This window comes from Pinus tabuliformis, chromosome 7 (assembly GCF_031772625.1).
Source record: "Pinus tabuliformis cultivar Carrire ecotype Pingquan chromosome 7, CPIR1, whole genome shotgun sequence".
NCBI classification, from domain to species: Eukaryota; Viridiplantae; Streptophyta; class Pinopsida; order Pinales; family Pinaceae; genus Pinus; species Pinus tabuliformis.
Window position 1 is genome coordinate 642,112,258 of NC_142293.1, and position 23,980 is coordinate 642,136,237.

The 23,980-nt window shown below is 40.5% G+C and overlaps 1 protein-coding gene across 8 annotated transcripts in view; it reads right to left on the minus strand.

Annotated features, from left to right (window-relative positions):
* Nucleotides 1-23,980, minus strand: part of LOC149249086 (uncharacterized) — a 245,136-nt gene that overhangs the window by 169,994 nt on the left and 51,162 nt on the right. For 7 of the 8 annotated variants that reach the window (XM_089458621.1, XM_089458622.1, XM_089458619.1 and 4 more), the window contains exons 4-5: nt 17,523-17,556; nt 17,002-17,235 (exon numbers count right to left, since the gene is read on the minus strand). In XM_089458621.1, the coding sequence (XP_089314747.1) occupies nt 17,002-17,235; nt 17,523-17,556 (268 nt within the window). The remainder of the gene's footprint in view (nt 1-17,001; nt 17,236-17,522; nt 17,557-23,980) is intronic. The other variant, XM_089458624.1, reaches the window with a different exon arrangement.

A 23,980-nucleotide genomic window follows, 5' to 3' on the forward strand; every position in this document is an offset into this window, starting at 1 on the left:
CTATCTTCTCATCATCCCACTCCATCTCTAGGGTCTTCCAATCTGTCGTGACCTTCCCTAGAGTGATAAGCCACTGAACGCCCAGTATCATGTTGGTGTCCGGAATATCGACCATGAAAATGTGGTCAGTCAACGTGTAGATGCCCATCGTCACTAAAAGCTCGTGAACATATCAAGCACACGTCATGGTCTGATCTCCTGGGACCAAGACTGAAAACCCATCGAAGCTCTCTGTCTGTATACCTCTCCGCTCAACCATCTGGGCATCGATGAAGTTGTGGGTCGCCCCACTGTCCACAAAAACTGATACTCGCTGGCCACGTACTGTCCCCCATATGCGTAGCGTCAGAGATTTGGGTACTCCTCACAATGCTGCAAGGGCCCCTCTAGTAGGTGCAAATGATGCACCTCCTACTGCTGGTGGTGGAGGTGGTAAAGGTCCATGTATGGCATGGCTATCTCCCACCTCCCCATCATCCTCGTCATCCTCTTCTCCACTGCTCTCGGAGAAGACCTCAATAAAATGTGCTTTACCAGCAGCACATCTATGTCCCGGTGCCCACAGCTCCTGACATGTGAAGCACAACCGCTTCTTCTTCAACTCCCTCCTGGCATCATCATCAAGTTGTACTCGTCCCAAATTCCCCTTTGGAAGTGGAATCCTCACGTCCTTCCCCTTAGACTGTAAAGTCTGTCTCTGGGGGTAAGGTGTTCAGGTCTTGGGTAAGACATCTTGTAAGTCCCGGGTCCTGCTGATAGCATCCTGGAGTGTGGCTGGTTTAGTGGATCGGACTAAACCCCGAAGTGGCTCTACTAACCCCTCAACATACATATAGACCCTCCATGTCGTGGATAGGTCTGGCACCATCACGAAGACCCTCAAGAAATCTGCAATGTAGGTCTCTGGGCTCCCTGCCTGTTTGAGCCTCGTTAGCGCAACGAAATGCTGCTCTGGATCCCTCCGATCAAATCGCTCCATCAGTCTCTTGGTAATCTCTGCATATGTCGCCACTGTGAAGTGCCCCAGTGTAACCATCCCATGAAACCACCAACCCTTGGCCTCACCATCCAAATGCAATGTTGCCACCTTCATGGCCTCTGCCTCCAACATCTGGTTACGCTGGAAATAAATGTCCAGCTTCTCCACCCAAAACTTTGCCAAACTGTTTGATGAGCCATCAAACGTAGGCAAGTGGAATCTACTCGCTGCACGGTAGTTGTCACCATCATGGTAATGCTTGTACCCTCTGTGATGGTCGCGGGGTCTGCTATCCCGCTAGAGCTGAACAAAATCTCTGAATGAGGGGGCTTCCCTGATCTACTGCCCATAGGCCTGGTACTCTGCAAAATAATTGCCCATATGTCCGAGCTCTGCCTCCTGCTGGGCCACTGTCCCCGTGTCTACTCCTAAGAAGGTGGGCATGGTAGAGCGTGCAGCGGCATGTGAGACCACTTGTTGCGCAGTATCACGTTGCTCTAGCAAGTGATGGGATGCACCTGATCCCTCACCAATCTGAAAAACTCGTGGGCTCTCCCGCTGTCTGGCCTCAATTGTCGTGAATCTCTGCCCCATCACCTCAATCTACCTCGACAGATCCTGTACTGATTTGAGGAGCATATCCGCAAATCTCTTCCCGTCCTCATCGGCCATCTGTTTTGTGTCCACTACTGGCTCTCTCTGTTCTGTGTCTACCACAGGCTCCACCTGTTCTGCGTCCACCACAGGAACACAGTCTCCCTCCCCGTAGGTATTCTCCAAACTACATCGAGTGTCTTTGTACCTCCTACCTCTGTAACAAAGGTATGGTTTTTCCCCTGGTGTCATAGATTGCTAGCTCCACAAGCTTAGCCAGATCTATGCTTTGATACCACTGTAATATTCTTACCCCAGAATATTCCTCAAACCCCAGCAAAAACTCCAACCAAATATGTGCAAACGACATAATAAGCCAGAAGTGATAAAATAACAGTGGAACAGCATATAATAATGTAAACCGAAAATATAAGCAGATACACAAGAAATGCAGCGTGAAATGCTAAGCCATTTTATTATACTGAAAAATAAAATGAGTACAAGAGGTGATTACACAGATGGCACCTCGACTTGCACAAGGAAAGTGAAGAAATACTCTCAAAATGACAAGAATGGCCTCTCTGCGTGGATGTTGTTGTTGTGCTGTCGCTTCTGCTAGAAAACAAATGATGATTTGGGGCTACTCCCCTCGGAAATGCTGAAACTTTGAATTCAAGCTCTACTCAAGAAACCCAGAAAAACCTAGAAAGCTTTCCTAGAATGGCCGACCCCCGAAAAACACCCTCTTGGGGTTTTGCGCAGTTCCTCAATGCCCTGCGCTGCCACTGAAGAAAACCCCACTAAACTCTGCCTGAAACACTGCTTGAAACCCTGCCAAAAATCTTCCAATGAGACAAGAGCTGGACCCCTACTCAATCTCCCCGTGAAAATCCACCGGCAAGACCCCAATCCAGCACAACAACCAAACAGAACTGCGTCCCTCACCCAGTGCTGCGCAGTCCTCCAAAACGCTGCTAAACTGCTGTTGGAATGCTAATGAAACTACTGCTGAAACACCAAAGGAAATACCTTGCCCAAGCAGGCACTCGAAGTCCCTCAAGGCTAAGGGTGAGATCTCTGAACGGAGACACTCAATGCACTAAACAGTGCTGCAGACTAGCTAAACAGCCAGCATGCTCAGAAGTCGAAACGACTAGCTCAAAATGCACATAACTGAATGATCCAAAATGAGGGGGCTCCTATCTATTTTATAGCCTCTGCCTCTCACAATCCCTAGGCTCACCTCCTCCTGCGTGATTCCCTTCTTGCCACGTGTTCTTTTCCTCCTGCGCAGTTCCTCCATGTGTCTGGGTGGGCTCCATTTCTGCATCCCCCTTTGGCCCCCTTGGCTCCCCTTTAAGTCACAATGTTGTGCTACCTAGGAAGTGACTTTTTATTCTAAAGTGAGTTATGTTCCCCTTCCTCACTTTTTATTTACAAATAACTATAGAAGGCAAAAATTGAACAAAATCGAATATTCCAATTAGCCATAGCTAATTAGGAATATTACATCCATGCATGCATGACGCCATCCTTGCGTGGGCCTAGCAAGGAAATTCAATTTAATTTTGAAGCTATCATGGTTGGCTTGTAACCATGGGTGGGTTACTTAGCATGTAAAGGGGGCTTTGTCTTTTAAAATTTGAACTCATAACTCTTGTATAAATAGGAGAGACCTAGTCTCATCCTAGACATCACACTTGGGATTTTTGATACCTCATTAGAGATTTTCGGACCTACAATTTGTGGATGGTTTTTGGAGATTTTGGATGAATTTTGATGTTTGGATAATTTCGCTATCTTTCTTACAGCTTCAAATTGGCATTGTTATGGATAGATATGTTCTTCACTATCTTGTAACTGTTCTTTATTGATGAATTTATGATTTTGTTAATGTCAAATGCATGGAATATTGTCTCAAGGTTCTTAACTTGCCCTAATTGTTGAAATATTGTCCAAAAATTGTAACTATTGGGAAATTTTAAATGTATTACTCATAGATAGTGAATGAATGAACATTCCTAGGGGATAATTGCCTTTGCATCCTCGAAACTTCATTAACAAGTGTCATCGAAGTGTAAATATCTAAAGATGTAGCGAAGTTGCTTCCATTAGGTCTCCTTGAAAGAGCGAGTTTCCAATATTGAGATTATCCTTAACTCTATAGCCTCCCAATGGTTAGGCCCTGATCTTAAATCCTTGATGATCATTCAAAACTCAAAGATTATCTTTCTCTTCACCTTTGTTTTTCATCCCTCTAAGGATAAGGAGGCTCCCCTAGAGCTTGGTGTAAAATCTTTTAATCGAGGACGTTTTGAATTTCGTTTGGATAGTATTCTTCCTTAATGTCTCCTTTAGGGATCCTCAAGTTTTGGAGGAATTCCCACAATGGAATCTCCATAAATTTGATGCCCTAGCCATCACATCAAGAGGGAACCCTAGAAGCTAATCCTTCAAATTGGGGATTCGTTGAAGGCATTTGCTTTAGTACTTGTTGAAGTAAATCACTCATTTCCTTTACTCTTGTCTACCTTGACCTTGGATGTGTTCATATCTCGTTATATACTTCAACCCCATGTCTTTTGTAGCTATCTTTCAAAGGGGTTTTTCGTGGAAGGTCTTACTAGCTTCTCCCAAAGCTCATACTTTCATTGAATCTTTCCATTGAATGAGCCACCTTTCCTCACTTAAAAACTATCATAGACACATATCTCTCACAAGTAAGTAATATTGGTACTCCTCCCGTAGGTGAAAATCCGAGAAGAGTAGGGGACTTAGGTTATGGTGACAGTGGGCCTCTGTCCCAAGACTTGTTGTTCCCTCTAGCTTTTGCCTATTCACAAGGCCTACTAGTTTGTGCAACAACACTGTTGAGAAATCCAAGGAGTGGCAATTAAAAGATTTCTCTTATTATGACATTATCTTGTGATGTTTTGATTATTAGTATTTGATCTTTCGAATTATCTTTTCTTATCATCAAGCCTAATTCCAAACAACAAATAGAAGAGAACACAAGATGTAGGCACACTGCCAGGGCAAAACCCCACTCTAGGGGAAAACCCAGTCAAAATTCTTCCTTTAGTAGATTCAAGATGAGACGACCAAGACCCTTACAATTTAGACTCAAGACTACCTCCATCAAGTCATCCTCCTTTCACTGTGTTTGCATACCAAGATCCATGTCATTGTGTTAGCACCGAATTCTTGTCACTGAGTTTGCATCGAGTACTTGCCACTGAGTTTGCACCAAGACATCATTACTACAATGCCATCAAGACCGAGATCTTACCATTGTAATAGTACTGAAATCTTATCATAGTTATAACACTGAGACCTTCTTACTGTGATGACACCGAAACCTTCTTACTGTTGTGGACCCTCATCACTGTAGTTACATTGGGACAGATACTGCACCGAGATCTTCATTGTTGTAACACCGAGCCCTTATCACTGTCGTTATATCCTTAAACTCAGACCAAACCATTATCATTGTAGCTATACCCTTGGCACTGAGACCTTGTTATTGTGTGGCACTGAACCCTTATCGTTGACCCCTCTTACTATTGTGGTACCAAAATAGTGTTATTGTAGTAGCACCGAACATGTGGTAATCCGAGCTTCATTTCAAAGATATCTGAACTACATTTCAGAGGTAAACCGAGCTACATTTCAGAGATATCCGAACTTCTCCTTCACTATAGAATGTGAGATTCTTAGGCTAGTATATATAGTTATTTCTTCTTGAAATAGGCCGACGTGACTTCATGAACAGTTGCGTCATCATTTATGGTTAGCCCGACATGATTTCACTTGAACGAAGCCGACTTGATGATGATCTATTTGAAATCGACAAGAGGATAATTGATGGAGGAGTCTTTGACTAGTTAATAAATTGACATTGACCCAAATAAACAATCATAAAGCCTACAATGGAGGCTTGACCTATAACAATTGACCCAAGCATGAAACCCGTGCTTTAACAAGTCAATTCAATAATAATAAAATTCTTTTTGCATGCTTTTGAAAAATATATTACATTTTGACTTCAAGTACAATTATGAAGACCGAACCTAGTTACATTCTTCAACACTCCCTCTTAACTAAGGAGGTATTCATATTTACATATAATGAGGTACATGGAAGATCTCAAAACACATCATCTACAAAGAAGTTTAGGCACCGCAATGCAATGGACTAGATTCCCGACCAAGGCAACCTATCCATTGGTCTCTCAATAATTTAGGCACTACAATTGCCACGAACTAGATTCCTGACCAAGGCAATCTATCCAGGTGGGACTAAGATGGACTCAAGCTTTCAGCCTCTAGGTACCATCAAGCTCTCTTGCTAACCATCAACCCAGGTACCTAGGTGCATATTCATGGTCAGAGCTCTATGACCCACGCCACCCTCCCTACTTTGGGACCTAGACATCAACACAAAGTGTCAACCAGATGTCCTCCCAGGCAATGCTTCACTCACAAAGCCTCAACACTCCTTGATCCAGCAGATCAAGGACAACCAATCTCTCCCTATCAAACTGATTGGTAACCAGCATGTTATCAAGACCTTCGAGAGATTCACCTGCACAAACACAACCCTAATCAATGATATGCTTTCACATATTCATAACTAAACACAAATCTTCGGGGTTTTCCTGATGTTGCTTCTTAACACGGTAGGCCTATCAACCGAATCTTTGACAGAAGATACTTTTCTTTTCATACAGCAACATATTCTTCATTCTCCAATCAAAACTATACTCTCCTTCTCAACCAGGGTGATTTTTCTCTATCCAAGCTCCCTCTTAAACTTAGGGAGATCTCTTTTATCTAGGCTCCGTCTTAGCCCAGGGTAATCAGCTTCTTTTCAACATCGAGGAATATTTCGTGGCTTCCATCCATCTTATCAGAGTTATCATCATTCACATCAACTTTACTTGCGATCATCTTCACCATCTTGAAGATTATGTACCTACACAACTTAGATAGCAAGTACAACCAAATCTATAGAAGCATGAAGCTAGTCATATGGAAGCATTTCAACTTTATAGATATCAAATACCCAAACAAGAGATACATTCTCTTCAACATTTTGCTAGGGACTTTGTCATAAACCCTAGACTAACAACTTTCATTATATCTAGGGTTTCAATGTTTCTACCAATGGTATACCCTACTACAACATGTAGCAAATCCTAGAAACAATTCAAAAATAGATCTACAAAGCAACTTTCAAAATTCATATGTTAGATTTCTCACTAGGATTTATGTAAACCCGAGAATTCATAAACGATCTCTAACAATCAAAATCAGTTACAGCTTAACAACATGAATAGCTTTTACTAGGGTTTGATGTATACCCTAGATTTCACAATTACCCAAACTCAACAATCACTATAAAAATTTATAGATTCCAGATTATCATACAACATATATTAGAAAATTTAACTACTACTAGGGTTTAGTTGTAGAACCCTAGATTTACCAAACAGCATCATCCTAGAACATTAAACACATACAACGACTTAGATTAAATCCTAAGACTTACGACCAACAACAATTAGGTCAACACACATATCTAGGAATTCATCATTAATCATATCATATGTCAAGCAACATATTATAGACATATACCAACCTAGACCAAGCTAGGGATTCAACCACATGGGAACATACATACCTAGGGCTTCATTCCTAAGATCACAGCAAAGGTTTTGCTTATAGGCCCAACCAAAACCTAAAGATCTAGGATTTTATAGCAAAGCAAACCCTACTATATCAACACTTTAAAGGTTTGGGATTTCAGACAACATCATTTCAACCCTAACAAGTTAGGGTTTTCATGATCATATCAAAACCCCAAACATGACATCAATAACAAAATAGCATTTCACAATAACCCTAAGCAATTTTAGGGTTTCAGACATTAACATTAGCATACCCTTAGGTTAGGGTTTTCCAGAGAACCTGTCTAGGGTTCTATAAGATCAATTAAGAATATGAGGAGGGTAGATTTATCAAGTGATGAATCACTCGAAACAAGAATCATTGTGATTCAATACAACTAGACATAATGATGTTAGTAATAGATTATCAAATGAATAATCATTTATTATAAAGAAAACAATGTTTTATAGTTTGAGGCATACCTTTGTTCCTTGACAAACCTTGCCTTGGGAGGTCCTCTTCCATACTCCTTGAGGATATAGCAAATGTTTTCCTAATTGACCTTGGAAGGATTCCTTGAAGTGTCTTCCTTGTACTAAGCCATCATCTTTTATACCTGTAGTACATACTTACAAGCACAACATGTGATACCAAGGACATAATTTAATTTTCAAGTTAGATCTTTTACATAATCATGGAGGATGGAATTTTATGATAAGTTGTTCATTCTTTCAATCATTAGTAGGACTTTTTACTTGACATCCTAGATTATTTGTAGACTAAGTATTAAGGTTCTAATACGAGGTTTTTTGTATGATATCTAGGGAGTACTATATTTATCCTAGTCTAGCTATAAACAAGGATCATATGAACCATTTAAGATAATAGAAATTTAAACACTTATGAACATACCTCTAATTTTATTATACTTTTTGCAAGTGCATCTTAATACTTACTTGATTTTCCTTGGGTCGATACCTTGTGCTTCGGACTTATCCAATCAAATCCTCAAGGCTATAGGACAGACTTTGGATCTGATGACACAGTTTAGCCAAATGCTCCATACTTTGGTTCTATTCGATAACTTATGACAAAGTTATATTTATATACTTATAGTGTTATCCATGTCTTCATCATTATAGAAATAGTAACCCAGTCCTTTAGTAATGGCATACATTATTCTGTAGTATGGTGTTGTAGATATAGCCCAAGCAATGATTATCCATACACAAACTTTCGGTCCTATGATGACTCAGTTCATGGTTCGATTTTTCTTCACTATAATAAACCGAAGTTCTGTCTTTTGCTTTCATTGTCAGTCCACACTTATATGACGAGAATCTTTCTGCAATTAATAGTAAAGTTACTCCTTTATTGTACTGTGCATTCACTGAAATTCTACAATCTCATTCTCTGGAATGATCCGACTGTTTTCATTGAGACATTTGAACCTCCTCCTTCTTGGTGTCTTTAATATGCTCACTGTAGTTTAGTTCCATTAGTTTCACTAGCCCAGAACTGCCCTTCTTTAAACTGCCTTTGACCATGACCATACCTCTGAAACCATGTTGAGAAATCCAAGGAGTGGCAGTGAAAATATTTCTCTTATTATGACATTTTCCTGTGATGTTTTGATTATTATTATTTGATCTTTCGAATGATCTTTTCTTATCATCAAGGCTAATCCCAAGCAACAAATAGAAGAGAACACAAGATGTAGGCACGCTGCCAGGGAAAAACCCCACTCTAAGGCAAAATCCAATCAAAATTCTTCCTTTAGTAGATTCAAGATGAGACGACCAAGACCCTTACCATTTAGACTTGAGACTACCTCCATCAAGTCATCCTCCTTTCACTGTGTTTGCATACCAAGATCCATGTCACTGTGTTAACACCGATTTTGCACCAAGACATTGTTGATTTATGGTAGCATCAAATGTGCTCTAAGTCTCAAATTTTGCAAGGAGGCTTCGGCATATGTATTCCAAAGAACCCAAAAAGCGTTTTGGGAAATTCCTCCTGAAGACAGTTTTACTAAAATAATTAATTTTTTTTATGGGACCCTAAGTCTAAACTTAGGAAATTAAAATAATAATGGGTATTAATCTAACTGTGGGTGTAACTTATAGAAGAAGACGAGGATCAGGCAAAAATGATCTTATCCATTGATTAGCTTCTAATCTGGGTCGTTGAATGTCAACGAGAAGATTATTTAAGGGGGCTTGAGGGTCATTTGGAAGACACAGAGAGTTGATCAGTGAGATCGAATTGCAAAGCTAGAGAGCAGCACAGTGATTTCGTGGTGATCACGCAGAGAGGGGTAGAGATAGTTTTGGCTGGATAATCTTCTCCGGAGCCAAGAATACACAGCAGAGACGCAGAGAAAGACACAGAGGAGGCAGCGCATTACCTAGTGAGGGTGACGCAAAGCCAGGAAGGGCTCACACAGAGCAACGCAGTGATTTCGTGGTGATCACGCAGAGAGAGGCAGAGATAGTTTTGGCTGGAGAATCTTCTTCGGAGCCAAGAATACACAGCAGAGAGGCAGAGAAAGACACAAAGGAGGCAGCGCATTTCCTAGTGAGGGTGACGCAAAGCCAGGAAGGGCTCACACAGAGCAGCGCAGTGCCTTCCAAGCAGAAGTTCGAGATTTTGCTGGGGGTTTGACATTTTGAGTTGGGAGGGATGAAGTCGAAGCTCCTACGAGAAAATCGATTCAGCAGAGAGGTGACACAGTGCCTCAAATGCAGTGACGCAAACACACCCAGTCACTGCGTAGGGGCAGCGCAGAGGTACCGGGGACTCGTTGGTTCAGCTATCAAATCAATCAGGACTTGCAGTGTAGAGTGAGGTAATCTCATTAATTTCTTCTACCGAATGATATTCTCTGTACTGGATTGTCAATAAGGCATCCAAAGTTTGTATTCATAAATAACTTATGCTTAATAATAAAAACCCTCAGATCTGTTGCACCGGTTTTCCCGCATTGGGTTTTTCTGGGGACTTTTTGTCCAAAAATAACTATGTCACTTGTGTTGTATCTTTTCCTGTTCAGTTTCTTGTTTCGGCATATTATTTTTAATTAAGTGAAGGCTGCAGTAGTATTTACTTCGATATTTATCGTAGAACACAGTAAATAACTTGTATGGATTAACAAGTAGGAGAAGTAACATCAGTTTGCTGCAGTAGGAATTTCGAGTTTGAGGAATTTTCACAGACATCATTATTGCAAAGCCACCGAGACCAAGATCTTACCACTGCAATAGTACTGAGATCTTATCATAGTTATGACACCGAGACCTTCTTACTGTGATGACACTGAAACCTTCTTAATGTTATGAACCCTCATCACTGTAGTTATATTGGGACAGAGATTGCACCGAGATCTTCAATGTTCTAACATCAAGCCCTTATCACTGTAGTTATATCCTTAAACTCAGACCGAACCATTATCATTGTAGTTATACCCTTGGCACCTAGGCCTTCTTATTGTTGTGGCACTGAACCCTTATTGTTGACCTTTCTTACTGTTGTGGCACTAAAACAATGTTATTGTAGTAGCACTGAACAATGTTGCACAAAGCGGGAGCGAAGCGGAAGCGCGGAGCGCGGAAGCGTCATTTTCCAAAAATCTAGGAAGCGAAGCGTCTGCGGAAGCGTCTGCTATATATATATATTTTTTTATATTTTTTTGCATTATCTGTGATCACTTGAACCACATTATTCGGACCAACATCTTTGATTGATTTCAATAGGAGATCTGCAATGTTTTGTGCAGTTGCACTGATGGAGGAGGAGTCATGACATGCAATAAATACTGCACCACTAGAAGAAACACCAAGAACATTTATCAAATGTTGGTTTCTAATATTTGTCCACCCATCTGATACAATGGATACCCCATAATCCACCCACTCATGTGTAAAACGTGTCAAAGCTCTTTGAACCTTAGATTTTTCTCTTTCTAATAACACTGTTCTAGCTTTCTCATAGTTGGGGGCCTTGTATCCTTTTGGGGCTTCATTGATGGCCTTTACCATTTCATGCCAATAGGGAGAGCGAAGCACATTGAATGGTACACCGCAAGCACAAAGAAAACGGACTATCTTTCCATCCACATCATCCCTCCCAGCAACATTAAGGAAATCCCCTATTGTTTTTCTACCTCCAGAGGTTGCAGAAGTACCATGAGGAGATGGGCAACTACCAAATTTAGAGGTTGCACTTGATTCAGAATGAGTTTTTTGTTTCTTGTTTTTTTGTTGTGCAGCCATCTCTATTTGGATGTATTTTCTTCTTTGTTCAGTTGAAATGTTTGGGCAAATTTGTACCCCCACAGAACCCTTTTTTTCATCACTGTCCAGCACCCCACAAAGATGCCTCCTCAGACGGGTATATGAACCCGTATATGGTTTTCCTCCATGACAACCATGAGGGCACACAAATTTGTAAGATCCACCACCCTTTCCCCCATCAAGTTTGGTCACATAGTTCCACAAGGGATTTGATGTACCTTTCCCATCTTGTGCTTCAGTGTCCCCTTCAAGTTCATCCCCTTCCTCTTCAAACCCTTCCTCCTCATCATACATTGGGTCACTACTATTAGGACCAAGTTCATCCCCTTCCTCTTCCCCTCTATTCCTCACCCTTGCCATCATTAAAACCAAGAGTGGAATGATACATAGAAGCCAAAAGAACACCATCATGGAATATGGATATAGGTGGTGGACAACCTGTAAATAAAGGAGCAAGTAGAAACAATGGGAAAGAGTAGGAGAGGGAGGAGAAAAATACAATTTTTTTTTCAAAAAAACAAGGGAGTTTGGGCTTTGAACTTACCTCTTTAGCTCTTGTAGATGAAGTCCTCCAAGCTCTTGCTCCAAGCTCCTCCTCCTTCTCCTAGCTCCTCCTTCTTCACTCCTCCAAGCTCTCCTCTCTTCTCCTCTCCTTTCCTCTCTTCTCTTCTCCTCTCCTCTCTTCTCTTCTCCAACTCTCATAAACTCAAAGTGAGAAAATGAGAAGAGAATGGGGGCTTTATTCTTTTCTAAAGTCACCCTAAACTCACCCTAACCCACCCCCTCATGCTTAGTTAAGTTAAATTTTAAAAGAAATTAAAAAAAAATTATGTTTATTTTGCTGCCCCGCGGGTTGCGCCCGGGTTGCGTGCGGGTTGCGCCCGGGTGGCGTGCGGGTGGCGTGCGCTTCCGGGCAGGTTGCGTGGCGCAACCTCTTGCCCGAATCGCCTTTTGAAGCGCGATTCCGGGGGCAACGCAACCTAAATGGCAGGAATCGTTTTTAAAAATAGGAATCGCGCTTCGCCTGGAGATTCCGGAACGATTCCGTACGGGTCGCGATTCCGGCTTTGGATCCGGGGGGGGGGGGGGGGGGGCGATTCCTGCAACTATGGCACTGAACCTGTGGTAATCCGAGCTTCATTTTAGAGATATCTGAACTTGTCCTTCACTATGGAATGTGAGGTTCTTAGGTTGGTATATATAGTTGTTTCTTCTTGAAATAGGTTGACATGACTTCATGAACAGTTGTGTCATCATTTATGGTTAGGCCGACATTATTTCACTTGAACAAAGGCGACTTGATGATGATCTATTTGAAATTGATGGGAGGAGACTTGATGGAGGAGTCTTTGACCAATTAATAAATTGAATTTGACCCAAATAAATAATCTTAAAGCCTACAGTGGAGGCTTGACCTATAACAATTGACCCAAGCATGAAACCCATGCTTCAACAAGTCAATTCAATAATAATAAAATTCTTTTTGCTTTCTTTTGACAAATATATTACATTTTGACTTCAAGTACAATTATGAAGACCAAACCTAGTTACATTCTTCAACAAACACACCCTACAAGGCTAACACTAAACCAAGTGACAACAACAAGGTGATGGCCCACTATCACCACAGCCAAAACCCACTGCTCTTTACAAATTTTCACCGATGGGAGAAGTCTCGGTATGTGAGAAGGTCACCTAATGGGTATTCTGAGGTTAGGGTACTAAGTGACACAATGAGGCCTTCTACGAGAAAGTCACAATTTAGGCTCAAGGCTCCAATAGGAGGCAATTCACTTTCTTGATAGAGACCTATTTGATGAAGCACAAGACCTAGGTTTTGTTTCGTATGTTGAGTGTTGGGCTGGCCAAAGGTCGAGGCAAGGAGAAAGGGCTTCCAATAATGATTTTCAATAGGAACAAGGCACATGAAACCCTCAAAAAGCCCCCAAGTTGGAACTAAATCCAAACTAGGACTAGCTTAGGGCTAATAACTACAGTAAAGAAATTTATGGACGAAATTGAAGTGAATGCCTACTAAACGGAAGGATTTTGTGGCAACCACAATCCTCTTGGCATTTAGACTCTCCAACTCGAGACATTCCTCTTCCCTAGGAATTCACACCAAGCCCTAGCTTGGCCGCTTGGCCTTAAAGGGGCCGCGTTAGGTTAAGAGAAAGAAGAAAGATAATTTATGGATTAAAGTTAAAGTGATCGTCAATAAAGGATTGTTAGTGCCTTATCCTTTAGCGGATGGTGTCTATGAGTTGATTAAATGACCAAAAGGTTGTTAAGGAGGAAGGATCATTGATGCCCTAGCACCAACAACCCTTGCAATTACCTATGCAATGGATCAAGAAGTTTCATGGGAGAGCTAATCAAAATTCACCACTAGTATTGTCATTCACATGTTATATAATGAGTAATGCATGCAATAACGATGTATAGATTCAACCAAATAGATGTTCAACAAACTAGGGCACAATAGCAAATCTTAGATTCAATATATTCCATACATTAGGTATAAAGAAAATAATTATTCAACAATAGGTTCACATACAAGATAACATGAATGATTCCATTCATCAATCCACGACAATAGCTCCAAAGACAAAAGATTTGCTCCAAATATCGAAGTACATTCATAGGTCACATCTTTACCACAAGAAAAGAGGGCCAAAATTCTCTAAAGAGATGCTGAAATCTCCAACATGTGATGATCCATTTTTGCAAATGATCTCTCCTCTATTTATATGAGGAGTCATAAAGTCTATTTTAGCTTAATGCCCCCTAAAATAATAAAATAATGTGCTAATAACAAGCTAGGTCACAAGCCAACCTAGTAGCCCATGATAAAACATAATTCCCACCCACACGCGTGAGCTGTAAGAGAGAAAGATGACGCCATGCATGCGTGAGTCCTTCTAGGGCTAGCGTTGAAGCTACTTGTTGCCAAGATGTGAGTAGAAGCCCTCTAAAATCCCAAAGAACCAATGGTCAATTGAACCTGAAGAAGGGAGGTAGAATATAGGGCTTGTAATGTAAGATGGAAAGTGGTAAGTATGAAATAGGGAGAGATGGGACTAGAACGTCTTGGTCAGGGTTTCCCAAGTAGTGCCCCTCCTATACACATTAGGCCATTAGGGGAGGTCCCACTATACTAGGATAAAAGATTAAACAACCATTTCAAGTGAGGGAACAAGATCGTGGTCAAAAACCCTCTTCCTTCCAGGTTACCCAATAATCCATGTCAAATGCCCAAATACAAACAAGCATAAGCACCCGATTGCAAATGAATAAAGTACCCTTTAATTGGAAGCTCACTTTCCAACATGTGTTATTGCCAAATGGGTGAGGAAACATATGACTGATGCAAGTGACGGAGATATGAATGGCACATCATCATCGGCTAGTAGTGGATGTCAAGGGTTGTTGGTTGGCCAGCTGGAAGAGATAATGGGAGAAAAAATTATCCTATGGGGTCACCCACTTTTGGTGGGTAACAAGACCTAAGTGCTTTGCATGTACAAACAATGCATGCCATCCCTGACTACTTTCTTGATCTCTCCTTTAGTAGGGAGGAGGTGACTGGGGAGATCCAAAGAGCATCTAAAGTAAGGGAGATGCTCTATCAAAATCACAATGGATTGGAGAAACGAAGTGGCCTCTATGAACCATTTTTGTCTATGCTTAGAATGGGCAATCTTCTTGGAAGAGTAGAGAGAGAGATAGAGATACCTATCGTAGTCAAAAGAAGACTCCTCAAGGGTATAGACCCTGTGGAGGAATAAAATGAGCTTGAAAATGTTCTTGAGGCATGAGGGACAAACCCCAAACTCATCTTGGACAATGGCCTATGGGACCATCTTTTGAAACAATTCATATGTTGGAGGATGACAGATTGCATCCTTTCATCATACACCCAATCAATGAACGACAAAAGCAAAGCCCAAACCTTGATCCCATAAAGAACTATGATTTGATGATGGTGTCCAAAAGATACATCATTGGAGCAATGTCATGAAAATGCAAATGAAAACATTTGCGGTAGGGCAAGGCCATGGAAACAAAATCCCTTCATATTTGGAGTTTGAAAGCGGGCCTCATGGCAAACAAAGGGCTTGTGAACTAAAGCCCCAAATGTGTAGATTGTTCTAACCGCAACTTCACCCTTGCAAAAACAGAAACGAAAATCCTCCACAGATTTTTTGGAGGTGTTAAAAATCATAACCTTGGGTATTTTTAAGGTTGACCACCATTTTCTTAAATCACAAAAGCTAGCAAGAGCATCAAACTAGATTTGAGTCCCTTAGGGGAGGATGAAAAAAGGACCACATCATCCACAAACAATAGAAGGGGAATCAAGAATTGATGTAGGATGCAGTTTTCATCTACTTAGGTGTTCTCTCTAAGAAATTTCTGTAGCACATCAATGTATATCCCAAACTTAAATGTGGAAGCAAGAGAGAAAAACCCTGTTTGACTCCAATGGTGTCCCTAATGAAGTCAAAAAAGTTTATCGTGTGTAGACTGTCCTACCACTGTCTTGTACAACCTTAAGACAGCCACAACAAGAGACTCAAAGAGACCAATGCCACTCGGTTTCTGGAACAAGGATGCCCTTAGAACTAAGTCAAAAACATTCTAAAATATACAAAATAATGAAATATTTTGGAAGACTGCTACCTAGCCTCCTCAACAATAGCACTGAGAGTGAAAATGCAATCCACCATCTAGTAGTTGTTCTTGAGTCTTGCTTTCCTTACAACCTTGATTTTGTTCCTCTCAAAATATTCCAATATCTACATATTAAAAATAGTGGCAAAGAGTTTGGCTGAAGTGTGCCCAAACATGATGATTACATCGTTGTTTCGATCTGAACTATTGCCTGATTAAAATTGGGTGGATGATGTGTTGTGACCATGATTGAGGGAAGCCCATGCAAACTACATAGTTGAAGAGATATGCAATGTGGGATGTGAAATAACCCCAACCATGCATGAGGAATTTGGTTTGGACACCAATGCCATCAACCACTCTACTTGACATACGAGCTCAGAAGGACAAGTGGACTTTCCATATATATAGACACCTCCTAATCCATTAGGGCTCCAACACCCTAAATGGCTCATCTCTTATTTATATCCCAAAGCTAACTCCTTGTTGTTTCACTCAATTAAGACATATTGTAAGAGAATGAAAGTCAAAAGCAGAATTACAAAAGCATTAAACTAAAAAGAAAACACTCAAGAGATTGAAACAAGTATTAAAAGTTAAAACTGCTTCATTTATTCTCTTTCCGTTTAGGTCACACAAATCAATTGGTGACTGTGTCCAACACAATAGCATCAAAATGCTCATACAATTTCATGAATACATACATATTTACAAGTCCAATTGTTCACAACATTTTTTTGGCAGCAAGGCAAGGAAGGGATGGAAAAGACACACATACTAGTCTACCAACCTGGAAAACAATTTGCATGGTAAAGCCCCAAAAGCCAGCTTTCTTTCTGTTTTCTTGCCATTCATCGTAGCTTTGTAGCGTGACCGGATTTCCATTTAAATTTTCTCCAGATGTTTCAGTTGCTCCTTGTTCTCTATCCATAGTCAAAAAATCGGTTCTCTCATGAAGTTCTTCTCTATTGGAACCATGTTTGGACCACTGAATGCATCCCTTCATAGAAATAATAGTTGCAAGCTACAACAATAAAAGATGAACTTGCAAACATGTCAATGCTTAACCTTCCAGCTGATTCATTTCTAACAAGTGATGAGAGGCATTCCATTCATTCAAGCTTTCAAGAATCAAAATACACAGTAAAAGAAATCGGAAAAAAAAAACATATACAAAAATAGAACAAAATATTCTTGGAAGATTGTTTAGAGTGCGCTATAGCAAGGGATGGAAATTTTAGAAAAAGTACTAATTTCAACAAAGCTAAAAATTAAAGTGAAAACGTGTGTTTAGAAGGGAAAGAATGTTACCCCAAAGTAAATAGTAACTAAAGTAAAAGTCCACCTGTTAAACAACAAAAAAATAAAAATATTTTAGATAATTTCGAAAGCATATCTATTACATATTGCAAGTCTCAACATATGAGAATTTTCTAAAAAGAAGGCAATACGCCACTATTATGCAACATGAAGATGATTAAAAATCATCTTGCTCATTGAATTTGGAAGGATATTAATTATAAATTGTTTTTCAAAAAGACGTCTTTCTTCTTATTAGTATCACGAATTGAAGGTAGAATTCATTTAATGAAACTAAACAAGGACATTAACAACATTACATTGATTCAACCATTCTTTAGCTCTAAGCAGAATAAAATAAAAATATCTTCTAATATTTACATGAAATCACCAGCAGAAGTCACATCTTGTATTTCTCATTTTATTGAAATACTAGTTTACCCTATCACAAACTTTTATTTTCTTCAACCTTACAAGTTATGTAATTTCATGTTCCTTATCGTTGACATAATCTGTACAGTTAGGATATAGTAAAACTTCAAGATACGCTCAAACAAGCCAAAGGTATATAACATCGCCCTTGTTTCCATTCACAAAGTGCACATCACAGCCATCGGCTTAGCATCAATAACTAGAGGAAGAAAAGGGTTTTAAGATGGAACACACACATAAGTGCAGGAAGATAAACAATAAAGTATGAGAAATGTAACCAAAGTAGTCAAAATCAGAATTGGATTAGATTCAACAAGCCATTCAATTCAGAATCAACTTAGACTCTGGTATGAACGAATTTGTTCTTTAACTAAATCCAAGAAGGATTGAAGGTTTAAATACATAAGAAAAAATAATAACAGATTTGAAATATCATTTTTGGGATTAACTATGTAGAGCAAATCATTAATGCATGACTTGTATCTCGTGAGCACTAGTTAGAAAGACCAACTTCTCATGAGCTTGAATGGTCCACTTATTGCATCAAGTAATGCTCACAGGGGTGAAGAAGTTAGATTAAAACTAGTGAAATGAATCACATAGCATCAATCATCATCCTTGGAGTTTGCACTTGTGAAAAGGACTTCTTGAGATGGTCACCCATCCCAAGACACCTTTGAGTCAAGCATGCTTAAGCATGGAACTTTTCCCTATAGTCAAGCCCACTTAACCTTGCTACCCCATTTCCAAAACCATGACAACTATTGTGCCTTCTGAACTATTCATTTAGAAATCCGATGACTCTTCTTTTAATAATGAATTTGGTGATATTGTACAATAGCACACGAGATTATATATGCACATTGAATAGTCACATGATGAATAGACATGAATCTTGACCATTGATTATATTTAATATTGGTAGTACTATTAGTAATATTGAGTGTTATTATGTAACGTATTTTATGTACAGTACATGTAATCCCTTCTTGAGATGCTTCATTCTTGAAGTATAATCAATGATCAATGCCAACAATCAACTTCAATGATGAGTCAACAACAAATCATATCCTTGATCTAGTACACAAAATCCTTTATTTGTCATTGAGATAGGCAATTGAATTCCTTGCACAATAAAAGCAATTTCTTATATACAAAATGTACCTAAGAAATACTACATAGAATATAATGCCACAAGAATAATGTAACAGTAATCGTGATCCCGGAATTCAGCTTGTAAAAAGGAGAATGCAATGAAAAGGTTGCCTTGATTTCCTAAGAATTGTCACAGACATAAGATGGAGTGTCTGAAACTTCCCCATGCTTGTTGATTATTCTCCAACGAAATTAGAATGAGCCTAAATCCATCTCAAGTCCAGATCTACCAAGTGCTGAGAGGAATCAAATCTCTTTTCACACTAAAAGAGGTTTGCACCTCTAGATATTTGATCCATCTCGACGCTTGGTAGATCCAGAGTTGAGATTGATCTAGGTCGGTGAAAAATATATTTCTTCTTACGTAAGAATACCATTGGCAAAACCATAGGTTGTCAAACCCTGGAGCCCAAAAAATGCCAACGGTAAATTGACTATCTTACCTCAGTTTTATTTAATTATTAATTTTATCTTTTTATTTTTTTAATTTAATTTTAATTTTTATGTAATTTGACCGATTAAAAATGTTTACATAACAAGATAGGACAATACAGCATCTCTTCCATATTGCGCTGGAGAGCGCCTCTCGGCACAAGAACTTTGACTTTATTGTCACTTCAATTTTCCAAGGCAATATCTTTGATCCCTTATCAGTTGTTATCAATTTGAGATGGGACCAAAACTTCATCAATACATGCAGTTTTTAACAATTTATCTTCTGAAGTAGTAGATTGAACCTTAGTTTCATCATTAATATTATCAATTTCTTCTATTTGGCAAACGCGTTGATATCAATTCTAAAGGTTCATCATTAACATTATCAATTTCTTCTATTTGGCAAATACGTCGATATCAATTCCAATTATTGAAATCATTTTTTATTTCTTAAATTTCAGGTTAAGGTCTGCTTACAAGTTTTGTAGTGATCCAATTATATTTTTGAGAATTTCCAATGCTTTATTTTTATTATGTCTTTCAATATCTAGGATGTTTTTCAAAATATTTCATGATAAGTATCGGCTAATTTGTTAATAGTTCTCTAGTCATCCAAGCAAACCAAATAAATGAAACATGCATGGGATCTTCAAGATACGTCAAGGCTATTGAAATTTATTCCTTTTCATCCTTAGGTGGATGCAATCAGAAGTACTTTTCAATTTCTTTGACCTAGATTGTGCTCTAACCATCAAACTTTGATACTTCATTTATTTGTGCCATGCGCATTATAAAACTTTCTTTAAATGATTGTGCTATTTTATAGGCTTAAATGTTGATTTTTGGTAGCATCAGATGTGCTCTAACCATGAAAATTGGTGGAGAGGCTAAGGCACATGAGATCTCCAAGACCTAGAAATCGTTTAGGGAAATTCCACCCGAATGGAAAGATATTAAAATAATTAATATTTTTAATGGGGTTCCTAAGTCTAAATTTAGGAAAATTAAAATATTGATGTGTATTAATATAATATGGGTGAGAATGTTCTAAGTAATGAGGATCAAACCAGATCTAATATTAGCCGTTGATTAGGGACTTGATCTCGATCGTTGAATCGTCAACAGGAAAAGTATAAGAGTAGGCTTGAGGGTCAGTTGGAGATACACCAAGTTGATTAGTCAATCCGATTTTATGGGGCAGGGTTTGCTGAGAAATCGAACTAGTGATCTCTTAAAGCGAGGGGCAGTTAGGTAGAAGGTCGAGAATACATAGCAGAGAGGCAGAGAAAGTGTCGGAGAGACAACGCAGACACCCAAGAGGTTGACGCAGAGGCAGCCAGGACTTACGCAGTGGCTGAGGAGGCTAGCGCAGGTGACACAGAGGGCCAAGAGGCTGACGCAGAGGGCCAAGAGGCTGACGCAGAAGTAGCAGAGGCTGATGCAGAAGCAACAGAGGTTGCGCAGAGGCTAACAGAGCTGACATTGGGCTGAAGAGGCAATGCTGAGGAATTTTCGTGGGGTAGACTGGGAGGTGAGAGGCAAACGCAAAGCTGTAGAGGGTGACTCAGTCCCTGGAAGGTGACGCAGTCCCTGGAAGGTGACGCAGTTCTGAAGGAATCTTGGAGCAGCTTTCGCTGTCCAGCTAACGAACTGTCAAAGTTGTTGTCGAATCAATCATCCAGTTGTTGATCAGCCGGAATATCTATCTCCGAAGAGTGGTACTTTTGTCGAGGGCATTCTCTGTTGGGTGAGCCACTTCTGGAACCCTAGTTGTATTCAAAAAACTGCATAATAATAAAACCCTCATATCTGTTGCATTGATTTCCCACATTGGGTTTTTCCAAGGACGATTGTCCAAAAATAACAGTGTCCCTTGTGTTGTCTTAGTTATTTCAGTTGTTGATCTGTATATTTGTGAAGGTTGTTGTTGTGTTTATTTCGATGTTTATATGATTAAATAACTTGTTAATGTAAAGAACAAGTAGGAGATAACAAACCAGAAATAGCAGTAGTGATTTCTGATGTCTTAGATTCAGAAATTTTCACATGGTATCAGAGGATTGCAGATCACAAGAGGACTGAAGGCACCAACAGAAATATGAAATTTGTAGCAGTAGCAGCTGTCCCGAGAGACAACGTTGTTCCATAGCAAAAGCAACAAGAGAAGAAGTGACGCAGAGCCTGTGTCATCATTTTCAAGCCTGGAGGAGGGTCAACGCAAAGGCAGAGAGGGGTATATTAGACCTACGTAGTGCCTGGTCATCTTTCTCAGCCAGGAAGGATCGATGTTGTGGCCAAGAGGAGCAGATTCAACCCTTGCTGAGATTGCGTAGAGCCTGAAAGGCTCAGTTTCTTCAGTTGCCGGGGCTTGGGGAGTTGTGGGCAGATTGTGATTTGAGGAGCTGGTGGGACACTGTTTCTGTCAAAGCAGAACAGTGTCTACGAAGACGGAACCAAGGTAGAGGGAAGTGTTACCTTGACGGATTTGTAGCCAAGAAATCCAGATCCAAGCTGCAGTTACAAGGAGGATTGGAGAGGAGCGGTTCGACAGTTGGCCAAAGCATTTCCAGGAGGGAAATCAGGATTTAGAGAGAGATTTCCAAGAGGGGAGTCGAGACTCAGACGGAGTCCAAAAGAGGAGCAGAGATGGCAGTCAATGGATTGAGGGATCGGGACAGATTGGACAGAGCTTCTAATTTTGTCATATGGAAGGCTAGGATCTTGGCAATCCTAGACAAACATCGCATCAAGGACTATGCCTTGAAACCGTAGTTGTCGCAGTTGACCCGAATGCTAATGAGAAGTATGAGGAGGCTGAGGCGAAGGCGAAATGCTTGATCCTAGACGGGGTCAAAGATCATGTCATACCAAATATTGCTGAGAAGAACACAGCAAGGGAGATGTGGGAGGCGACGACCACCTTATACCAGGGCTCCTTCGTGCAGCGGAAGATGCTATTGGAGAATTAGTTGCGATCATATCAGATGCAAAAGGGAGAGCAGATAGATCCATTCCTTCTCAAGTTGCAGGAAATTCGCGACCAGCTTACTTCTGTGGGGTCTACGCCGGATCCAGAGTTTATGGTCAGGACTACCCAGAATGCAATCTCCGAGGAGTGGGAGACATTTGTCCAAAGCATTTTGGGGGCAGGACTACTCTTCCTAGTTGGGAGGAGATGTGGGCAGTTCTTCGACAGGAAGAGATCAGGAGATTGACCAAGGCGGGGAGTAGTGGTAAAGGAGCTTGAGTCAAGAAAGAGGAGGAGTATGCGGCTCTAGCATTTGCGGGACAGCAAGGGAAAAGGAAGAAGAAGGACATCTCCAAGGTTAAGTGCTTCCATTGTGGGGAACTGGGACATTATGCATCCTAGTGTCCCAGGAAGAAGAACAAGGGAGAGGCTTCCAATTCAAAGGCAACTCCAGCTAAGGCGGAGAAAGAGGTCAAGACTGATGACGATTGTGCCATGAGTGCTCATGCGCCTCTAGAGAAGAGGTGGGGAGACATCGAGTTGTAGTCAGGAGGACTACATGCTAAGGGCAGGATCCTTGAGGTGCCCAAACTCTTGGATCACATTCGGCTACGGGAGCCCTTAACGACAGTAGCATGATGACAGGTGTCGGGTGGAGCAAAGTGTAGTGGAGCAGCAAGGCAGTGCTTGAGTGCAGAAATCTGAGGCAGCGCAGTGGAGGTTGCAGCAGTGCGAGAGGCACAGAGGTGTATGCAGCAGCGCAGTGGCAGCAAAGGGAGCACAGGATAGCAGCAGAGGCAGCTTCAGCATCACAAGGCTTCCAGACTGACTGGGATGTCAGTGTTTGGGTGAAGTCAGTTACTTACTTCTCGGTCACTGAGTTGCAATGCAGCAATTAGCAATGGCAGTGCTATGAGCAGCATGAGGCAGCATTTTGAGAGGGAGCTGCAGTACAGATGTATCAGTGGCAGTGGTGGTGTCATGGGTAGCACTACAGGAAGCAACAATGCAGGGGATGTGAGGCAGCGGTCCAAGCATCAGCACAGGTACCGATGTGGGAGATCAATGTGATGTTTCTATGGCGAGGCATTACTAGAGCACATTCCTCGCTAAGAGGGAGTGTTGATTTTTGGTAGCATCGAATGTGCTCTAGTCATGAAAATTGGTGGAGAGGCTAAGGCACATGAGATCTCCAAGACCCAGGAATCATTTGGGGAAATTCCACCCGAATGGAGATATTAAAATAATTAATATTTTTAATGGGGTTCCTAAGTCTAAACTTAGGAAAACTAAATTATTAATGTGTATTAATATAATATGGGTGAGAAAGTTCTAAATAACGAGAATCAAGCCAGATCTAATCTTAGCCATTGATTAGGGACTTAATCTCGGCTATTGAATCGTCAACAGGAAAAGTATAAGAGGAGGCTTGAGGGTCAGTTGGAGATACACCAAGTTGATCGGTCAATTCGATTTTCTG